The sequence below is a fragment of the Falco biarmicus genome, chromosome 15 (assembly GCF_023638135.1).
Source record: "Falco biarmicus isolate bFalBia1 chromosome 15, bFalBia1.pri, whole genome shotgun sequence".
NCBI classification, from domain to species: Eukaryota; Metazoa; Chordata; class Aves; order Falconiformes; family Falconidae; genus Falco; species Falco biarmicus.
Genome location: NC_079302.1, coordinates 4,078,048 through 4,096,764, shown reverse-complemented (window position 1 = coordinate 4,096,764; position 18,717 = coordinate 4,078,048). Strand labels below are relative to the sequence as shown.

At 44.0% G+C, this 18,717-nt stretch overlaps 1 protein-coding gene across 2 annotated transcripts; it reads left to right on the top strand.

Moving 5' to 3' along the window:
- The first annotated feature begins 1,889 nt into the window (after nucleotides 1–1,889).
- MTHFSD (methenyltetrahydrofolate synthetase domain containing) lies at nucleotides 1,890–17,901 on the top strand. Of its 2 annotated transcripts, none has more exons than XM_056360894.1 (8): nucleotides 1,890–1,953; nucleotides 2,148–2,251; nucleotides 3,673–3,786; nucleotides 4,383–4,496; nucleotides 6,150–6,240; nucleotides 7,137–7,249; nucleotides 7,461–7,586; nucleotides 15,776–17,901. In XM_056360894.1, exons 1-8 carry the CDS (start codon nucleotides 1,926–1,928, stop codon nucleotides 16,289–16,291), a joined length of 1,206 nt encoding a protein of 401 aa, XP_056216869.1. In that variant the 5' UTR covers nucleotides 1,890–1,925; the 3' UTR covers nucleotides 16,292–17,901. The 2 variants fall into 2 exon arrangements, with proteins under 2 accessions (XP_056216869.1, XP_056216870.1); XM_056360895.1 differs by lacking the exon at nucleotides 3,673–3,786 and adding an exon at nucleotides 3,518–3,631.
- The last annotated feature ends 816 nt before the right edge of the window (nucleotides 17,902–18,717 follow it).

The following is an 18,717-nucleotide window of genomic DNA, read 5'->3' as shown; positions in this document are numbered from 1 at the left end:
GGCAAAGTAATTTGGAGCAAATTTCAGACCTGTAGAATCAAAGCAGAGAGCTGGACCAGCAGAAAAGACATCACCCATTAGCAAACTCCTCATTTGCTTAAGGCAAAGTACCCTGATTTCTGGAAAGCCAGCTCAGACCTTCTTTCTTGGAAGCCAAATCCATGTAAGGAACAGTTTTACTGAGCATCTTGCATGGAGGTTGGATGGAGATGTAGGTGGTCTGGTAGGATATCAGCCCCCCTTGATTGTTAATGTATTAATTAATGGCATTGTTGCTACCTCATTCGCTTTCCCTTCCTCAAAGGAGAGGAGGAAGAGAGTGTGTTGGAGTGGAAACAGGTCACACAAGCTGCAGTGTGGCAATTGTGGGTGACAGCCGACAGACAGACAGCGCTGGCACTCGCAGCCTGGGAGTGAGTGCAAATCGCAACACTGAATTACAGAGAGATTGTAAATTGCTCACCAAAGGCCCGATCCTGAAGTCCCCGTAGAGATATCAAAGTCGCTGGGAGTTTTCCGTGAGTAGGAAGTAGAGGAATGAGCTTCAAACATTTAGGCCTAGCTCAACATGGGTGGTCTATTATGCCTGGATGGATTCCCACTGGCTCCAGCAGCACTCCGAGGTAGTGAAAAGGCTATTCCTAAATGCACCCCATTGCAGACCCAGGGCTTTAAGTACTTTCTTTGAATGCTTAGGAGGAACTTCACTGCAAAGGTGAAGCCTCAGGCTCACCACAGCTGCTCTGCAGCATTTAGTCCAATATGAGTTTGAAAAACACACATAGTTGGAGGGGGGAAGACTCCTGAACCCAGCGGAGTCCTGGCCTTTGATTTGCACTGTGAAAAAAACAGTCCAGCAATCAACAGCAGCCGCAGAGAGAAAAGGCGTTTGCATCTGCCCAGCTACATCTGTAACTATTCAGAGAAGAGCATCCGAATTTGTTCCGCTTTTTGGTTGGCAGAGTAACAGTCAGCTCTGACAGTCGATGTGTACTGGTAGCATCCAAGCCAAGCAGATTAGAAACCAAATTCAAAAGCCGTTTCCCCCTCTTCTCCAACACACTTTAAAATAAACCTCTGTTTCATTGTTCCCATGACCCTTCCATCCCACTCTGCTCAGGAATGTCGGGATTCTCAATGTCCTCCCTCTTCTTGGGGTAATTGTCAAATACATTAATTCCATAAATAATAAATCATACAAATTATTTACCGCCCTATTAAACACACACAAGAAGCATACTTTCTGAAAGCTGGCAGACTTGGAATCCCTCGTAAAGGCTGGATATTGCTTTACTCACAACCAGCCGATTTTAAAGGGAAAAATAACTGATTTGGGAGTTTATGAAAAGTGGGGTGGGTTTCTACTGCAGCTGTTGCACGTGATTGGAACTCCATAGTATTTCTATAATGCTGGGGGTTCCCTCACATGAACGATACGGCACGTCCCTTCGCATGTTTGGCTTTCAGGAGGAATGGTGACACGTGGCAGATTTGGGCCTGTGCGGCCCCAGAGGGAAGATGCTGGCAACCCCCAGCAGCAGGGCGCCATGTCACAGCCTGGACGCTGCCCGCCGACAGCGAGGGGAGCGAGGGGAGCCCAGGCCGCCACAGGCCCAGCTCCTGCCCAGCCACACTTCGCCTCACACACGCCAGGCCCGGCACCCCGAGGAAAGGACCCTCCATTAGGCCTTCACACAGCAAAAGGAGGCTCTGGTGGGAGCACGGGCCTCCCCCTCCCTGGGGGTTCGCCTCGCTCAGGCGACTATAGCCTCCGAGCGGCCCTTCCCCTGGCCCAACGGCCCCACAGCCGCCATCTCTCCCGCTTCGCCTTCGCGCCCTTTTGACCCCTCCGCGCCGCCGTAGACGCAGAAGCGGGGCCTAAGGCGGAAGCTCCGCCCCCGTCGCGGGCCGCCGGCCGCGGCGCCATGGCGGGGGGCGTGCGGCTGCGCGCGGGTGAGCGGCGTGCGCGGAGGGGCGGGCCGGCGGGCTGCGTCACGGCGCGGCGGGAGGGCGGGTGGGAGCGCGAGCGTGGCCGTTGAGGGGCGACCGTCGGTGTGAGGGAGAGGGGCGGGGTGGGCGGCCCGGCGGCGGGCGCGGCGCTCCCCCGTGAGGCGCCCGGCCGCGCCCTCAGCTCTGCCCTCCTCCAGGTGCCTCCAAGTGGGACGTCCGGGAGAAGGTGTGGGACCACCTGGAGGCCAGCGGCCTGGCCGAGTTCCCGCGGCCCGTGCACCGCCGCATCCCTAACTTCAAGGTACGGCGGCCTGCCTGCGGGGCTGGGCCGCGGCCTCTGCGTCAGAGCCTCGGGCCTCGCCGGGCTCTGGAGCCCGGAGCCCGGGCCGGCAGGGCCTCCCAGCTCCCCTGCCTGCGCCCCCCAGGCTGGCAGAGCTCTAACAGACACCACCATGCAAACAGCATGCCTGTGTAATTCATACCGAGTAAAGAAATGCAGGTGCCTGTACCTGACAAGATGTGTCAGGTGTGTGTGGTGTTTTAATTGGTGGATACACACTCACCTTGTGAATGCAGTAAACATATTTATGGATGGGAAGGCTGAGGCATTCAGAACTGGATTTCACTCAGGGCCTTAAGTAGGTCCGTGGGATTGGAAAGCTGAGGTCACACATCTTGTGGGACTTGACGTAGGAACATACTGTGTGCTGCCAAAATGTGGATGGTGGCCGAGTTATTGCTGACAAAGTGGTGCTGGCAGAACCTCCCTCCTGCTCTGGCTTCATTGTGTCCCTAGTTTGATGGTTGGGAGAAAGAAAGAAGAGGATTTTCAAGCATTCAGTTGGTCAGGCCACTGCTTTGTCATCTGCCTGTTTTAATCTAAGCTCAAGGTGTGTAGCCATGTATCTGCCATGCACTGAAGAAACAATGACTAAAATAGCGTTGTGGGGGTGTGCATTGGCTGTTTTAGCCCATGAGTAGTGTTAGGAGATGGGCTCTGCTTTTGCTCAAGGGACTGCCAGAAGTGTTGCACCTTACTTTGGTGCTGAGGTAAAACGGGTGCTGAAGCAGGTGGAGGAAGCCTGGGACTAAAGCAAGGGGATATCAGCTTAAATTACAAGAGGAGTGCGTGCGCTGCTAAGCTTGAGCACCTTACTCAGTTAAGAAGCACATCTTGTGAGTTCAGTATAGTCTCTAAAGCGAGTGCCTTGTCCAGAAAGTCTTCATCCAGAGAGTCTCCAACTATGGCTTGTGTTTGAAGAAATCTGTATGTATTGACTAAAAAGGGAAATTGGTCTTCTGCTTTCAGTTAGCTGTGAAAGAGGGTGAAGTTAGGCAAAGTGACTGTACTTGGATCCCCTCTTTTTCTGAGGTCTGTGAGATACTAGTCAAGCGCTCAGCATCTGTTGGCATGTGAGAGTTTCCCATAGAAGACATCACAAAATTAACACTATGTCACTCATATTCAAAATCTGGGGAAATCAGCCTCTCTATAGTGTGAAAGATTGTAAATTGCCCATCTCTGCTGTGAGCTCCTTGGTGATGCACTGATATCTTGTGAAAACAGGGTGCCTCGCATGCTGCAACAAGGCTTCTGGGTTTACAGGAGTTCAAAGCTGCCAATACTGTAAAAGTAAATCCTGATGCTCCCCAGAAGAATGCTCGCTTTCTAACGCTGGAAGTAAGTGAACGAGTTCTCTCCTGATTCCTTTCTTCATGCAGGGGTCTTACCAGGCTTGCTGCTCTATTAAAGAGCTGGATGTGTTCAACAAAGCACGTGAGATTAAAGTGGATCCTGACAAACCTCTAGAAGGTGTTCGGCTAGCTGCGCTGCAGGTAACAGCACCTTTTCACCCCTAAGGAGGAGGGTGGTACAGCAGTGTAGCGCTGGGCAGCATCTCATGGTCAGTGCCAGCCTTTTCTCCAGAGGGAGCTTTACCAGTCCCAAGCCTCATGAGGTTGCTTATGTAAGGATGTCTTTGCCTTTTTGGCAAATACCAAAAGTGCAGGTGGGGCTCGGGGATATTAATATGTTTCTGCAGAGCAATAGCTGTTTCACCATTACTGTATTCTTATTCCCCAAAACACGTAAGGCAGCCTTGCCTCTGATTGCCTTGTGTTTATTGCAAGATGAATGTGTGACAGACTTACCTCGGACCTTGGCACGTGCTCTTGCTTATGTGGGTAGCTCATTCGTTGATGTGCCCTTTAAATCAATAGGTGTCTCTTGCCATTTGTTTCTTAAAACCTTCTCTGGAATTTTGCTGTACTGGAGGGGTTTCACCTACAAGTGCTACACAATCAACAATGCGAACTAGTCTATAGCAAATAAGATGATTGACCACATGGAGACCTCTGGGATGGTAAGAATATTTCTTTAGTGTAAAACGTGCCCACCTCCTTTTAATGTGATAATTTCTTTTGTTACATAGGCAAGGAAGACTTTGTTGGTTCCCACACCACGTCTGAGAACTGGCCTGTTCAATAAGATCGTTCCCCCTTCAGGTGCAACTAAGGAGATCCTGCGAGTATGTGCTACGTCCCAGGTAGGAATGAAGAATGGGGGAGGTCTGAATTAACTTGTAGAAGAGTGTTGTGTTATGATAGTCTAACTGGAAGTTGGAAAACCAAAATGCTACCTGAAATACTGTTCTGCTAGTGTGTTACTCCTGGTTTTGTGTACGCAACCACCATTAATTATTTTTTTGTTGGTACTTAAATCATGAGGAAATTTAGAGTTTTCACTATATTTTCTTAACAGAATGGTATCAGTATTTTCTGAATGCTTTTGGAACATTATGAGAAAATTTCATAGGTGAGTTAGATCTTTAGGTTTCTAATAAATAGTACTCCTATATTATTCTGCAATTTTGAGCTAGTGAACCCTATGAGGACTATTTTAGTGTTTACAGTTTTTGCATAATCGCGTCGGCAGAATATTAGATGTTAGTAAATAGGAAAGATCAGTTCTTTTAGAATCCTAAGTCTAAAATAACGTTAATTCAGTCATTTCATCAACCGAGGTTCAGAAATGTGTTAACAGTTTTATTTTGAAGTGTGGTATGTTGCTGCCCTCTGGTGTTAAAATATCATACTGTACAGCTAAAGTCATTTGGCAGAGAAGCCTGTGTTAGTTTATATGTGTCTTTATTTGATATGAAAATGTAACTTGTAAAAAATAAATAGGTCAGCTGTATAAGTTTATTTCCTTCTTTATCTCCTGCTAAGGGCAATAAAGTTCCACAGTAATCCTGTATATAACTGAGGGTTGTAAATGGATGGTAATTAGTAGCGACTTTCTTTGTTGGAAGTTCTATTAAAGTCATTAACTAATTAAGCTTTTCAGGGTTGAAGAGCACTTTTGAAAGAGACCTTTCTCTTGACCTGCTTCAGCCTTCATATCTCATCTGTGATCTTACCACCATGGGTCTGGTTTTTCCCCCAACCAGGCTTACTATGAGTAGATGCTATTAGCAGTTTATATTTACAAAGCACTGTGCAAACAATTCTTACCACGCTGCTGTGAAGTGGATAACGAGCATTATTACTGATAGTCAGCCACAGATTGCTGATCTCTCAGGTTTTGTGCTCTGCATGGAAAACGTTTGGCTTTCTATTGTGAGGATTAACTTAGCGCAAAGTTGCATTGTTGTGAGGAGGATTTACATTACACTGTGTACCTGGTTGTGCTGCAGTAAAGCATTTTGTGTGACTTCAGGCAAGCAGCTTAACAACTTTATGCTGTAGTGGTCTGTGTCTAAATTAATTTAGTAATTTGTACATGAGAATGAATTTAAGAATTTGTTGTGCTCTGGTACTCCTCATGGGTGTGAATTTACATATTATGACTTAAGGTAGTAGTAGGGTAGGAAGTGTAATTTGCTCTCATTTTGAAAAATAGATGTCCAATAAAGGGTTTCAAAATACGAGTTTGTCATCCTAAATAAGTAACCTTGCTTTAAAAAGTGCCCACCTCCCTTAGCTCTCCTTGAATGTGCCAAAATTCTTCTTGCTGTAGTAGGGAATCTATTCTAGGATTCCCTAGAGGACAGCTTTCCAGACATGTACAGCTTGGCTATACATGGAAGAAACACTTTGAAATGTGGGGAGTTACTTGTATTTATCAAAATATTCTGGATCTCTGCCTCACTGGTTGGAAGACTGCACTCTGCAAATCTAAAACTACGTTTTTCTTGCAGGGTATAAAAGAATACAGTGTGCCTGTAGGTCTTGATGGGAAAGCACGGGTGGACTTGGTTGTTGTAGGATCAGTGGCCGTCTCTGAAAAAGGTAAGATAAAGCCATGTAAGCTTTTCAGGAGGAGGGTCCTAAGTCACCATGCACAATGTCAGCAGGCTATGCTGTCCTGTTCCTTTTGGCAGACCCGAACATATCTTTGGAACTGAATTATGGTCTTGCATTTTTGCCTGTTCTGTGTGACAAGCCGCTGATCCCAATCCAACCAGGAAGAATCAGTGCCCGCTTTACAACAGTGCTGCCAGGACTTCAGTGGGCAGAGAGCAGTCCGGTTTAGAGCATGTGGGCCAGTGTTTTGGCCTTCAGTAGAATTGAAGCAAGCAATTTTTGATGTTATATATTATTTTTTTAAAGAATCAAGGAGGGCTCCCTGTTGAGAGGATCTGCTCTGCGCACACAGTGTGTGTGAAAGGACATGTGTTAACGGCTGCTGGTTCAGTACCTATTTGGGGATCAGATTTTGCATTTTTTGGTATTTTGAAGACCTGCTGGTGATGAAAAATGTTCCACTGGCTTTATCCATTGCCTAAAAATAATGTGCTTTTTGTATGTGACCCAGACTCCTCTTTACCCACATGAAGTTAACCTATGTTTGACATGAGTAAAGGGTTCTAATTACAATGGTGATTTTTACAAAAATAGGTTTCTATGTTAATTGAACTGGACTAAATTTGGGTTATTCTGAATGGGAGGCTCCTGGGATCCCTTAGTTCACTGAAACTAATGTTTTATTTTAATTTCAGTGCTGATTTACAAGGGAAGTTGCATTCTGTGAGAAATACTGATCTGAATTTTCCCTGAGTTACAAGTCTGTGCTTGGTTTATCTGTTACAGACTGCTTAGCTTAATTGCGTGCTTTTGACAGCTACCAGCCTTTCCACTCTGCTGTTTCTGCATTTACTATCACTGTTCACTTTTATGTATTTTAGGCTGGAGAATTGGAAAAGGGGAAGGTTATGCAGACATGGAATATGCAATGATGGTGTCAATGGGTGCAGTGCAGGAGGATACACCTGTAATTACTATTGTGCATGACTGTCAGGTAAGTTAAAATATCCACTCTTGAGTGACGAGTCATAACTGTGTGATACTGAGTGGTATGTCCAAAGAAGAGACAGGGAATTATGTTGGTGTGTCATTTACTTTGTTTCCACTGGCATTGACAGATTGCCTGTGTTTCAAGACATCAGGAATGGTGCACAATGTTAGTGAACTTGTTTTTAACTATTTAGCAAATCTCTTGTTCTTTGTAGGTGGTTGACATAGCAGAAGAGCTTCTTGATGATCATGATTTAACTGTGGATTATATACTTACTCCAACAAGAACTATCAAGACTAATTGCAAACGACCAAAACCTCAGGGAATAATATGGCATAAGGCAAGTTAACTCTGGTAACAGTGGCTTGTTGCTACTGACGTTCTGTTGTAAAACCCCCATTTTTTACATATAAACACATTTGTTGTATTAGAAATACTTGTAAAAGAAGCAGATGTGTTTGTCAGATGAAACAAAACTACAGCATCTGTGTTCAGTGTTTCGAAGTGAAGTTTTGAAGTGAGAAGTATATTCCTGAACCTGGTGTTGCTGTATCAAATGGGTTATAGGGCAAGAGTCACTGGAAACATTGTAGATTTTTAAGATAAATGTTGTTTCTTGTAGTTGTTAGCGTTATAATAGCCTGTGGAAGCTGAGGGGCTTCTGCACCTTAGGTGTTGTATTCCTCAGGGCTCTTTGGAATTGGCTCTGTCTGTTTTCTGGAGACCATGCCGTAGGCAGAACTTTATGGCTGTGTGGGATGGGTAGAGTATGTGGTGCTGTGATTGTGAAAGGAAGGCATGACCTAGTGGCTGGTACGTTGCTGTTTATGTAGTGGATGTATGGGGTTAACTTTCAAAGAACAGAGAAATCTGTGGCTGGAGCTTGTTTTCAGGTGGAGGAATAATGACTTTATACAGCCTTAAATCATGAATCATTATTTACTGATAATTATTCTTTTATGGGTTTGGCCTCTCTGCCCCCCCGCCCCCCCCCCCCTCCCCCCCTCCCGCCCAAGATTGTCAGAAACTTCAGCAGCTTCACAAATGGTTTCAGAAAAGCATTTAGTGAATTGTTTTACTGGAAGTTCATGCTGGGAAAACTTTTTCTTTGTCATTAGATTTTCATTCCTAAAGTCATGCAGTTAGGGAGCAGACACAATCCTGCATGATTGAGTAACAGTAGGAGCACACATGAGGAATAGTATACCCGTGTCTTGCAGAAACCGCTGAGGAATTGTTACTGAATACTTCTAGGGAAATCAAGAGTTGTTTGCTAAGCACTTGCCGATTAGCAAAAAGAGTTAAATTTGTTAAGGTGATGTATCTACAACAAATAATTCTAGCCAGTGCTATTTTTATTCCTATGGTGGGAGAGTATTTTACCCTGCATGTGGTTGCGGAGTTGAGGTTATAAATAAATAAATAAAAGCTCTGTCTGTACTAGTGCATTTTTTCCATTGAATTATTTTTGAATCATAATTTTTTAAGGATATTATTGAATGTAATTGTTTTGAAGGCCTACCCCTCGTGGTCCATCCATCTTGCCAACATACTTTTGATCGCAATTTGTCTGTCTTAGTGTCAGACTTCAGCCTCAGTAAGTGGCCTTGCTAACACATTTTTTCTTTTTTTCTGTCTGATTCCCTTTAGCAGCAACATTTTTCAAAAGTCTGGGGAAACAGTCTCTTGCAAGGGCCATTGAGTTTTTGTGAAACTTTGCCATTCGTGATAAGTCAGTTAGTCTCAAGCGATGTATCAAATGTGATGTGACCTTGGCCTGTCTTTGCTTTTCATAGGAAAACATCAAGATCAGTATTATAATACATGCCTGATAACCTAATGAAATTTCTGCCACAACTCCTTTGCGCTTGTTTCTAAAGCTTGAGGAGAGAGGTTTAGCAGAGTTGCCTAAAGCTTGCGCCACACTGACTTTAGCCAGTTTGCATGAGATAGTGAAACTTTTTCTAAAGGGTTTTCTACATGAGTGGTGTTGTCTGAAAAAATACAGCTCTCGCTGAATTTTCTACACCGTTCGCTAAGAATGAAGCACATTACCTGGTTGACCCTTTATTTGAATAGCTGAATGTTGATTTAATGCCTAAAGCTGCTTTTGGCTGTTGATCAGAGCATGCATTGATTAGCTAAGAATATTGGAGAGCACTAGCCAGAGCAGGGATAATCATTACATTTCTGTCCATTTGGGACAAGTGTTGCATCTATATCAAGAAGACAGAAATTAGCATTATTCTTTCACAGGGAGCTGAACCACATGTATATTTGTTTTGTACTTCTGGTGGTAACTGTATGTTCAACTCTTGCACAGAGGGTCTTGGAGGTGGGAGGTCTAGTTAATCAACAGGGTGTTAAAAATGCAGGATTTGATACAGGCTATTTAAGTGTTTGTCCTTTGACTTTTCCTGGCTGCTTCTGCATCCTTTTCTCTGCAGCCTTTTCTCCTTCAAATCCTGGCTTTACTGATGCATTCATGTTCCTCAGAGCAAAACTAAATGAACCAAGAGGTAGTGAGTAAATAAATAACCCACTTCTAAAATGCAGTGTTTTGTCAACAGAAAAGTAGCTTAACTTTATTGTTAAAATGTGCAATGTATAAAATACATTGCAGAAAAAAAACCCCTTCATTCTTCAGGAACATGGCTGATCAAACCAAGACAATGATTTAAGAGCTTAAATTAAAGGTGTTTGCAAACATGGGATTACAGCTAAGCACTGTTGTAAAGGATGTGTTTTCTTGAAGCTGTTAGGATAAATAGCCGTTAATACATGCAGTCTGTTTTCATCTCCAAAAAGGTAAGAAGGTACTTATGCAACCAGCAAAGTGCACGTCTCCAGGCTAAGTTTCTGTGCTCAAAAAGGTACTGCATTCTCCTGGAGTCTTTCTGTTTATGTGCTATGTAGGAAGGAAGTAGTACATCAGATATGGGGACAGGGTACACAGGTGTTCCTCTATGAGTAAATGATTCACTTCTTGGGATAATTGGCATGGCTTGTCCTCAGTTGCCTTCTTTCAGTTCTTGGTGCATAATTTCCAGTTGAGCTATTCCTTGCTGTCAAGGTATTAAGGTTTTCCAAACAGGAATATGTGAATCACTAGCTGTGATTTTTGTCATGGAAATGCTGATTTAAATACTTCCAAGGAAATAAAAGTTACAAGATTATAAATATGGAAGAAGCATTATCGATATTAGTGCTAGGCATTCTAGAAACACTTCTAAATACAAAGGCAGTACTGGAGTGTGTATATGGATAACTTTTCTGCATCTCAGTTCAGGGTTTTGAGAAATCAGTGTGTGCTGTTGGAGGACAGCAAGAGCTGCTAAGAGCTGAGCACTCTGGAAAACTTTATTTGGATGCCAGTGGAGAATTATTTGGCTTCATCTGTCTTGAAAATCTAACCCATTGTTTCTGGGAACTGTAAATTCATGAAACGACTTACTTTCTCATTTAGTATTTTGCATGGGTAGCTGTGATCTTTATCTGTGACGTTGTCTATTATATTTGTTGCAATTATGAAGTTATTTGTTCTGTGCTTATTTTAAATTGAAACTGTACAGACCAATTAAAATATTTGGGGTCATGAAGAGGGAAATGAGAGTAGTTGGTGGAAAAATCACTATATTCTAGCAAGCATTTCCTTCTGGTTTTTTAATCATTCTTTTGCTGAGAATCTTGTAGAAGTAGGAAAATCTTTTTCTCGAAATGAAATGAACTGGGGGGAATCCCTGGGTCCAATGTTGAAATTTTAGTACACAGTGGCAGAGGTGGAAACTATCTGACAACAAACAGCTTTTGATTCAGGTCTGTGATAGAATATTTGGAAAGCAAAATTATGTTGTATTAAAGCTCAAAAAAATTCACATATTCAAGCTGGTAAAACCTTTACCAGGGACACAGCATTGCCATCAGAAAAAAATTGTTGTTCCTTAAGCCAAGGTTTGGTTTGGTTTGGTTTGGTTTTTTGGAGGGATGGCATGAGCAGGGCATGCTTCCATGCATGGCTAAACATCTCAACACCTTTGCAAATATGACCCTTGCTGCAGAGTCCGCAGAGTCAGTTTTTGCTGATGTATTCCAAATGTGGATTGCATAAGTTTCTCCTGAGGGACACTAGCAGACTTAATGGGCTGCCAGCTCCCAGAAATATGCCCTCAGATTGTGTGCACATATTTGGACATTTTGTGCGAATGAATGATAAAAAGTTCAACTGTGCTGGCCTGTCCTAGCTGTCTTGACTTTATCTGTGTTTTAAACCCCTGTGAGCTCAGTGCTCCTTGAAACAAGCAACTGATTAAGGAGGCAACATGAAGAGTGGGCTCAGTCCTGGAGGCCTTTATGAACAGTCTTGGGTCAGAGACCCCTCAAGGTGGGCAAAGATGAATCTCTCAAACACGTTCTGCCTACCAGCCTCAGGACTTGGAAGAGCTGGTGGATGTGCTGTACTAAAGACTGGTGGTCTTTGCAGCCTTCCACAGCAGGGCCAGCAGCATTTTCTGTCTCCGTCTCGAGCCATGGGCTTTTCTACCAGTTGGTGTGTGCAGATGGGTAGCTGTGTGAAGCAGAATTAAATAGTGGACTTAGCATGCTCTCCAATATATCGCTTCCCTCATCTGCCTCATCGTATAGCTCCAATATATGTCCTTCCCTCATCTGCCGTAGATCAGAACTGCACCGCCTCTGCTGCCAGGGAAATCAAAGTGGTGTTTGGCTTGGCCTGTACTGTATCAGGGGTCAGCATTACTCATTCTGTCAGAGGACAAACACATCTTTCATTTTCCCCATCAAAATATTGAAAGTGGCTGTGTTCACTGTTCTGGAATAACAGAGGTTGAAGAGAGCTCTGATGTTGCAGCAGAGACGTTGCAGTAAGTCCATCTGCCACCTCATTGTTTTGGGACCAAACCAGGTGTCATAAGAGTGGATGCTCAGGGTTAAGTGCTCAAGATTTGTATTGGCACTCAGCATCCAAGGCGCTGTTTTCTTCAGGTTTCTGGCAGAAAGGGGCCACATTTCCCTTCTCAGCTCCTTTCTCATAGCCCGGTAATTGTGTGCCAGAAGAATTCATCTACCCTGCTGTCCTCTTTCCCCAAGGCTCTCCCAGCTATGGCAGGGAGTAGGCAGGATTGTTAAATGATTAATTGCCTTTGGTGGAGTTATTTTTAACCTGAATCACTTCAGTTACTGAGTTCATAGCGCAGACCCACAAGCACTTTTGTTGGCCAACTCCAGAGGGCTGAAGTATGGAACTGGCCTGGGAATTGGTGGTCAAGGGATAATAGGAAACTTCTTCAGCTGGCTTCACTGCCAAAGCCAATCATTTAGCTAAATCCCAACACTCAATAAGAAGTTTACAAACATCAATAAATGGTTTGGCCTTGACCTTGTAGGGATAGAGGGAGCAAGGGAAGAAGCTTCCCACCACTGGGTTTACCCAGGTCCACATAACGGGATCAAGTCCTTTGCATCCTGGCTTAGCCTAAAGCACTAGGCAAGGCTAGGGAGGAGTGACCAGCCGGCACAGGACCAAGAAACGTGCAGCTTGTTTGAAAGAGAGGAGGAATATCTTTGGCCTCTCTCCACATGGAAATAAATCATTGCAATCCTCCACAGCTCACAAGACAAAAGAAACTTTTTGCATGATCGTAATTAGCAACACATTGTAGTACCACAGAGTTCTTTTGTTTGTTATTTTGCAACAGAGCAGAGCAAGTTTTTTCCTCTCCTCTGCCACCCACTGCCCTCTTTGCCCTTTTGGCTTTCACCCCCTGCACCCCAGAAAAGGTAGTGGCTTGGTTTGTTGAATCAAAATTCTGAAATCCCAAACCGAGTTTCTGCCTTTCATTTACATAAAAGTGGGGAAAAATAGGGGAAGATTTAGAAGGTTTGGCCCAGCTGAAAGTTTCTCCTAGACCCAAGGGAAAACAACCCTTAAGGTAAATCCTCTGTCTCTCTTTTGTGGCAGAAGGATGTAAGTTGATAGTGTCAGAACTTGTCTAATGTATGTTTTTTATGGATTGTTTTCTGTTACAAAAAAATCCAAGTGCCAAAACATCTGCCTTTGTTGCTTTGGTATTGTAAAGGCTACGTACTCTTATACCTGTGTAGGGCTGAACTTAAAGTAATGATGGGTTCACTTTGTGGTGGTGTTTGATCAGAGCTTCAGCTTTTATAGAAAACAACAGTTCCTAGCCCTTACAAAGGGGCTGTTGTAACTACATCTTCTTGAGTTTGCTGGGAGCCTGAAACAGATGCCGAAAACTACTGGGCACTCTAGTGAGAGGAGAGGCCATGTTTGAGCCTGGCCAGCTGGAGTCTCTTAGAGAGTATGCTGGCCCCTGGATCATCTAAATCCTCTCCTTGGTTTGTCCTTGAAAGACTGAGAGTTCCAGAGTTCATCCTCTCAGTGCCCACCTCTTTGATTCCCTTGATGTACAAAGTGGTGAGGGTTTGCCCTTGGTGGCATTGATCTTTCTAACTAAACACCCAGTCCATGCCTTGGGAACCGAGTTTAATTTCAGGGTCAAAGGAGCTGTACATACACTTGGTAAGAGGTTGAGGTTGTGCTTTGGGCCCAGGAGTGATTACTTGCATGAGGATAGAAAAATGTTTTTCCTGTTTTGTTTAATTAGCATAGAGCTTACGTTTCACATAGAAATTTGACAGAGGACAACAAATGTTCCTAATTGCTGGCCAGTAAAAACAAAGTAAGATGGCTTCAGCCATTGGTTTGATGTTGTATCACCCAGGGAAGGGGAGTTTGCTGTCAAACACAGCAGTCTGAATTCTTGGCTGAGAAAAACAAATCAGGCCAGGAATCCACAGAGCAATAACTCTTCAAAATCTGAAAATGGCATGTACCTTTCAGAGTGCAGAGGCTCCCAGAGCCCCAGAGGAAGTCCTTGCCTCTCTGTACTGGCAGCCAGATCAGGCCAAATTTGTTCAGAAATTGTTCTCAGTCATGAAGTTTAAAGGGTCTGATCCCAAACACCCTGACTCTGGGTTTGCAGTGTGGCAGAATGGAGGTAGCCTCTGCCCATACTGGTTAGTCCTATTCTGCTGTTTGATACTATATTAACAAGACAGAGCTAGGACCCACTTTATGTAAATTGGATTTTTATTTAGTTTCAGCCCAAAATAAAACTTGCTTGTTTGCTTCTCAGAAGAGAAGCCCTGGGAACGTTTGAGATAATTCTGTTGACTGGCTTTCCCGTTACCTAAACCCAGCATTGCCCCCACCCCATCTTTGATTTATTCAGGTCACTTCAGAGCTGGGCTACTCTTCCTGTACGTTTTAGCCTTGAAGTGGTGCAGGCAGATCTAAACTCAATCTGACTGTAATTGTAGAATTCAGGGGCTCTGAGATGAGAGAGATCTGAGCTGGGAGATCTGCAGGCATATTCTAGCCGGGATATGGTGATGCTAGTCCCATACAGCCTGCTGAGTAGTGACCCTGCTCAAGTGGCTTGCTCACACTGTGTGGGCTACTAGCTTGGGTCTCTGCTAGCTCAGGCATCGCTTCCCTAGGCTCTGTTTTGCTCCCTAAATTTAAGAATTGAATCTTGTGTTGATGGATGTTCTGCTTGTCCAGCAGCCAAGTACGAATTATTCCTCCTTCCAACTGCAGTCTGCAAGCCAAGAGCTAGACCACATTAGCTAGGGAACCACTGCGTTTCCTGCCAGTCACTGAGTGCAGCCTAGGGCAGCTCATGCCTGAGATGGATAGGGTTCAGCTGTTGAGAGGAAGAGCCCTTCCAGAAAAGCTGCTTGTGAGCTGGGGATGGGTGGAAGGGATAGAGGGTTCAGTTTTGAAGTATAGTGTCCAGGCGCTTTTCCGTTCTGTGATCCAACCCAGCAGACTGATGTGGGATCTGATGAGTAGCTGCAGGTGGTGTGTGAGGTCAGATGACAAGAGGGAGGCCGTGCTGATGTGCCACAACCAGAGAACGTGCCTCCAGCTGGGCCCACATTCATAGGAGCCCTGCTACAAGGCACGCTCCCCAGCTGCAAACTCAACACCATCGTCCCTCCCCATTGTATGATCCAGCCTACGGGATATCCTGTTTTGAGAGAAAAGAGCGCAAGGAGGTCTGCAGAATGAAAGTAACTGATGGTCTGATGAATTGTAAGCATTTAAGATACTGCCAGAGCAGGAGCACAGGACCTTGGTCAAAGCAATCATTAAGGGATAACAATGAGAACACGAATCTGAAAGCACTCTGATAAATAAATGTCAAAATCGGATGGTTCTGAGTTTGGTTTTGATTTTCCTGCTGGATCTACATTGTGCTGCTTGCTTAAAGAGTAACTAATGTTTATTTTTGTCCTGCAATGTGTATTTAGGGAGCAGCTTCAGAATCAGGCCAGCAATTAGTAACATTTTGAATGCTCTGGCACTCTGAATGTAGCAATGTAATAAGGTCCTCTCTTTTTATGGCACAAGTGGGTCCTGATGGTGGTTGTCTTTTTCTGGAAGGCGAGAAATCTCATAGTTGTATCTGTCTTCCTCCTTTTTAGGTCAGCTATGAGATGCTGGGAAAAATCCCCATCCTAAAGAGTCTTCGATACAGAGAGAAGCAGGCTGGCAAGGATGTCACCCTCCAAGACGAACATTCAGACTTGGCAAATGCCAACACACCAGCAGCGTTAAATGAGGAGGTAGTGGCTGAAAATACACGACCGCAGGCTGCTACGGGCTCAGCTCAAATAGGACAACATTGTGCTGAAAGTGATTCTCTAAGTCACAGATTAGAGGGATCTGGCATGATTGCTACTGTGTATGTGGGGAACATACCTCCCAGCCTAAGAGTGAGCGAGCTGAAATGTGCTTTAAGGGAATTCCATGCAACTCCTTTACGACTGAATTGGCAAGCGGCACAGCATAGGGCTTTTCTCGATTACAAGGATAAAGCAACCGCAGAGAGTGCTGTATCCTCTTTGAAAGGCTTGAGCCTCGGGGGTAATACTTTGCGAGTCGAGCTGGCCAAGAATCAGAGAAACAAAGGGCAAGTAGAAATCAATAGTCAGAAATGAATATGAATAGAGGAAAAAACTGGGCGTGTTTTCATTGTTTTGTGAGAATCCAACCTAAGTTTTCAAGGATATTGGTATATCCTCTGATTTCTGCAGGCTGAACAGCAAAGTGCAAGGCCAACTTTTCACACAAACAAGGCATACATCTCCCAGCTGACTTGCCTGCCTCATCCTGCAGTTGTACATGCAAAGTGTACTTGTCTAGACAGGTGTCAGAGGGGCCGTTTCTCTAAACAGTTATCCACAAAGTACCCACATTCTGTGTATTTGTGTTTTGGTTGGCCATAGGTTGATTTGCCATTTGGTGTGTACGTTTGTGAGGCCTGGATCAAAAACCTGCCCCTTGGTAGCTGCATGCAGCCACATGTAGCAAGGTGGCTATGTTCTGTCATTTGAAGGCTGTACCTGCGAATTTGTACTTGTGAGCTTAAAAGCCAGCTGTGGAAAACCTGTCTTAAGGGTTACAATTCTGTTTACTAAAAAATGGCTTTTGCCTGTTGGGAATTTTCAGCATATTGTTCATAAAAATGGCTTGGGGGAGAGATTGTCCATTTTTTGTGCTCTTGAAGAATGGCTGTGGAAACGCTGGCTCAGCCACTGAGTTCTAGTAACAGCTGTTAACATCAGGTGGAAGAGATGGTAGCCCCTTTCTCAGCTTTGTTGGGTTAATTCAGCCCTTTGTAAACCTTATATTTCTTATTTCAGTCTGGCAGAGCAAAGTAAAGACCAGTTTTCTGCTCTGCTTTTCCCCAAAACACTTCAGCTGCCTTTTCATGGATGCAGAAAATTATAAAATAGATGCTTTTCCTGGTTGTCTCATAACTTGCTGTGATTCCATTGCTTCTGTGAAATGACATTAATATTAATCATTGTAGTGGAAATGAAAAGCAGACAGACCACAGTCAAAACTTGTGGGTGACTAGTCTGGTATGGAGTTGTTTGAAAAGTTGCTGGAGATAGTAGCAATGCCTGTTCCTGCTGTGCCTTTGTCACCACCAGTGTGGTCTTCCTGCACCCGCAACATCAGACAGCGAGGAGGCTTAGGCAGCAGCGCTGGCAGCTTTTCATTGTGAAACTGCTATCAAGTACTAGCTTGAACAGTAAGAGTTGTACGCACGTGAACGTTCACTTAGGGTGTAAGGGCAAATGAGGATTTATTTGGTATGGCTTTTATTACTTTTCTTTTTTTTCTATGGTTTCCTGTTCCTGAAAAACAAGTTGAATTTTGGCCGAACGATCCTTTCTAAACAGAAGCACTTTTGCCATTGATGCTGGGCACATAGTCAAAGTAAGCATCTAAATGGATATTTTTTTTAAGTATGAGTTGGAAACTTTTTTTAGCCAGAGGGTACTGTTAAGTATATTTTAAGCACATTATTATGCCTCAAGGGTCAGGCATTTCATAAAGTATTAAATAAAAAGTTCTCGTCATTATCAAGCACTCTGTACGGAGGGGCTGAAGGAAAGCATTGCTTCAGCTTCTTGTAAGGTCAACAAAGGAAAGGTTTCTGGAAAAAAAGCAGTACTATGCTCTAAAATGCTCTCTTTTTCTCTGACTCAAAATTATTTTCAGTATCACTTAGTCTGAATTAAAATATAAGCACTGTGAAGTCCTCTGCGTCTTTTTTCAGTAGTTGTGCATTTCAAGGATGAGTCAGGTGTTATGTTACTACTTAAACATACAGGTTACATCATGAGCTTAGAAAGCCTGGGCAAGAAAAGCAAAACAGTAATTATGTATCACTGCCTTCCCCTTCCAAATGAGGGCAAATAAGTAACATGATCATGTGATGTTCTTTTTGACTCTTGCAATGCTGCTTGCATTGGTGAGGATGCCCAGGTGACCATAGCAGTTAAAAAGCAGTTACTTTGCCAGTGAAAACTTCCAGCATCTCAAACATCCCTTGTTGCTTCGCAGATTGAACCAATCTTTTCTGGTCAAATTTCTGGGAATGTTATCTCCTTACCTTATTTGATTTCTTAACATCTGAAGTTTCAGTGCAGGTATGTTTATGTGTTACGTGATACATAAATGTGTTACGTTTGCTTGCTTTGCTCTCAACATTGCATGCAGTCAGTGGCCAGTTTTGTTCAGACAAACATATCTAGATGGTTTTCTGTTTGCAGTTGTGGTTCTGTGTGTAACCCGGAGGGTGAGCTGTGCTAGCTCTGTATCCAGGTGGGCAGATCTCTGCTGACCCATCACTTTTTTCCATCATGTATTGTGAGGCCACATTTCACAGTGCTAGCTAATACCTCGTTACTTTCCCAATAGGCAATTAACTGTCCAAAACACGCTACAGAGAAGTTACTAACTAGACAGAGGTATGTAACAGTAGTTGGGCTCAGAGAAGAAGAAGAATTACTGTTAAGTTCAAGCTAATGCACCATTCATTAGCATTTTGAATGGCCTGGAATAGTGATGT

Excerpts from the sequence above, each read along its gene's own strand:
- MTHFSD (XM_056360894.1), top strand. The coding sequence starts at position 1,926 with ATGGCGGGGGGCGTGCGGCTGCGCGCGG. Across the intron at positions 1,954-2,147 it reads GGGCGTGCGGCTGCGCGCGG|GTGCCTCCAAGTGGGACGTC; the intron begins GTGAGCGGCGTG and ends GCCCTCCTCCAG. Across the intron at positions 7,587-15,775 it reads AGGGAATAATATGGCATAAG|GTCAGCTATGAGATGCTGGG; the intron begins GCAAGTTAACTC and ends CCTCCTTTTTAG.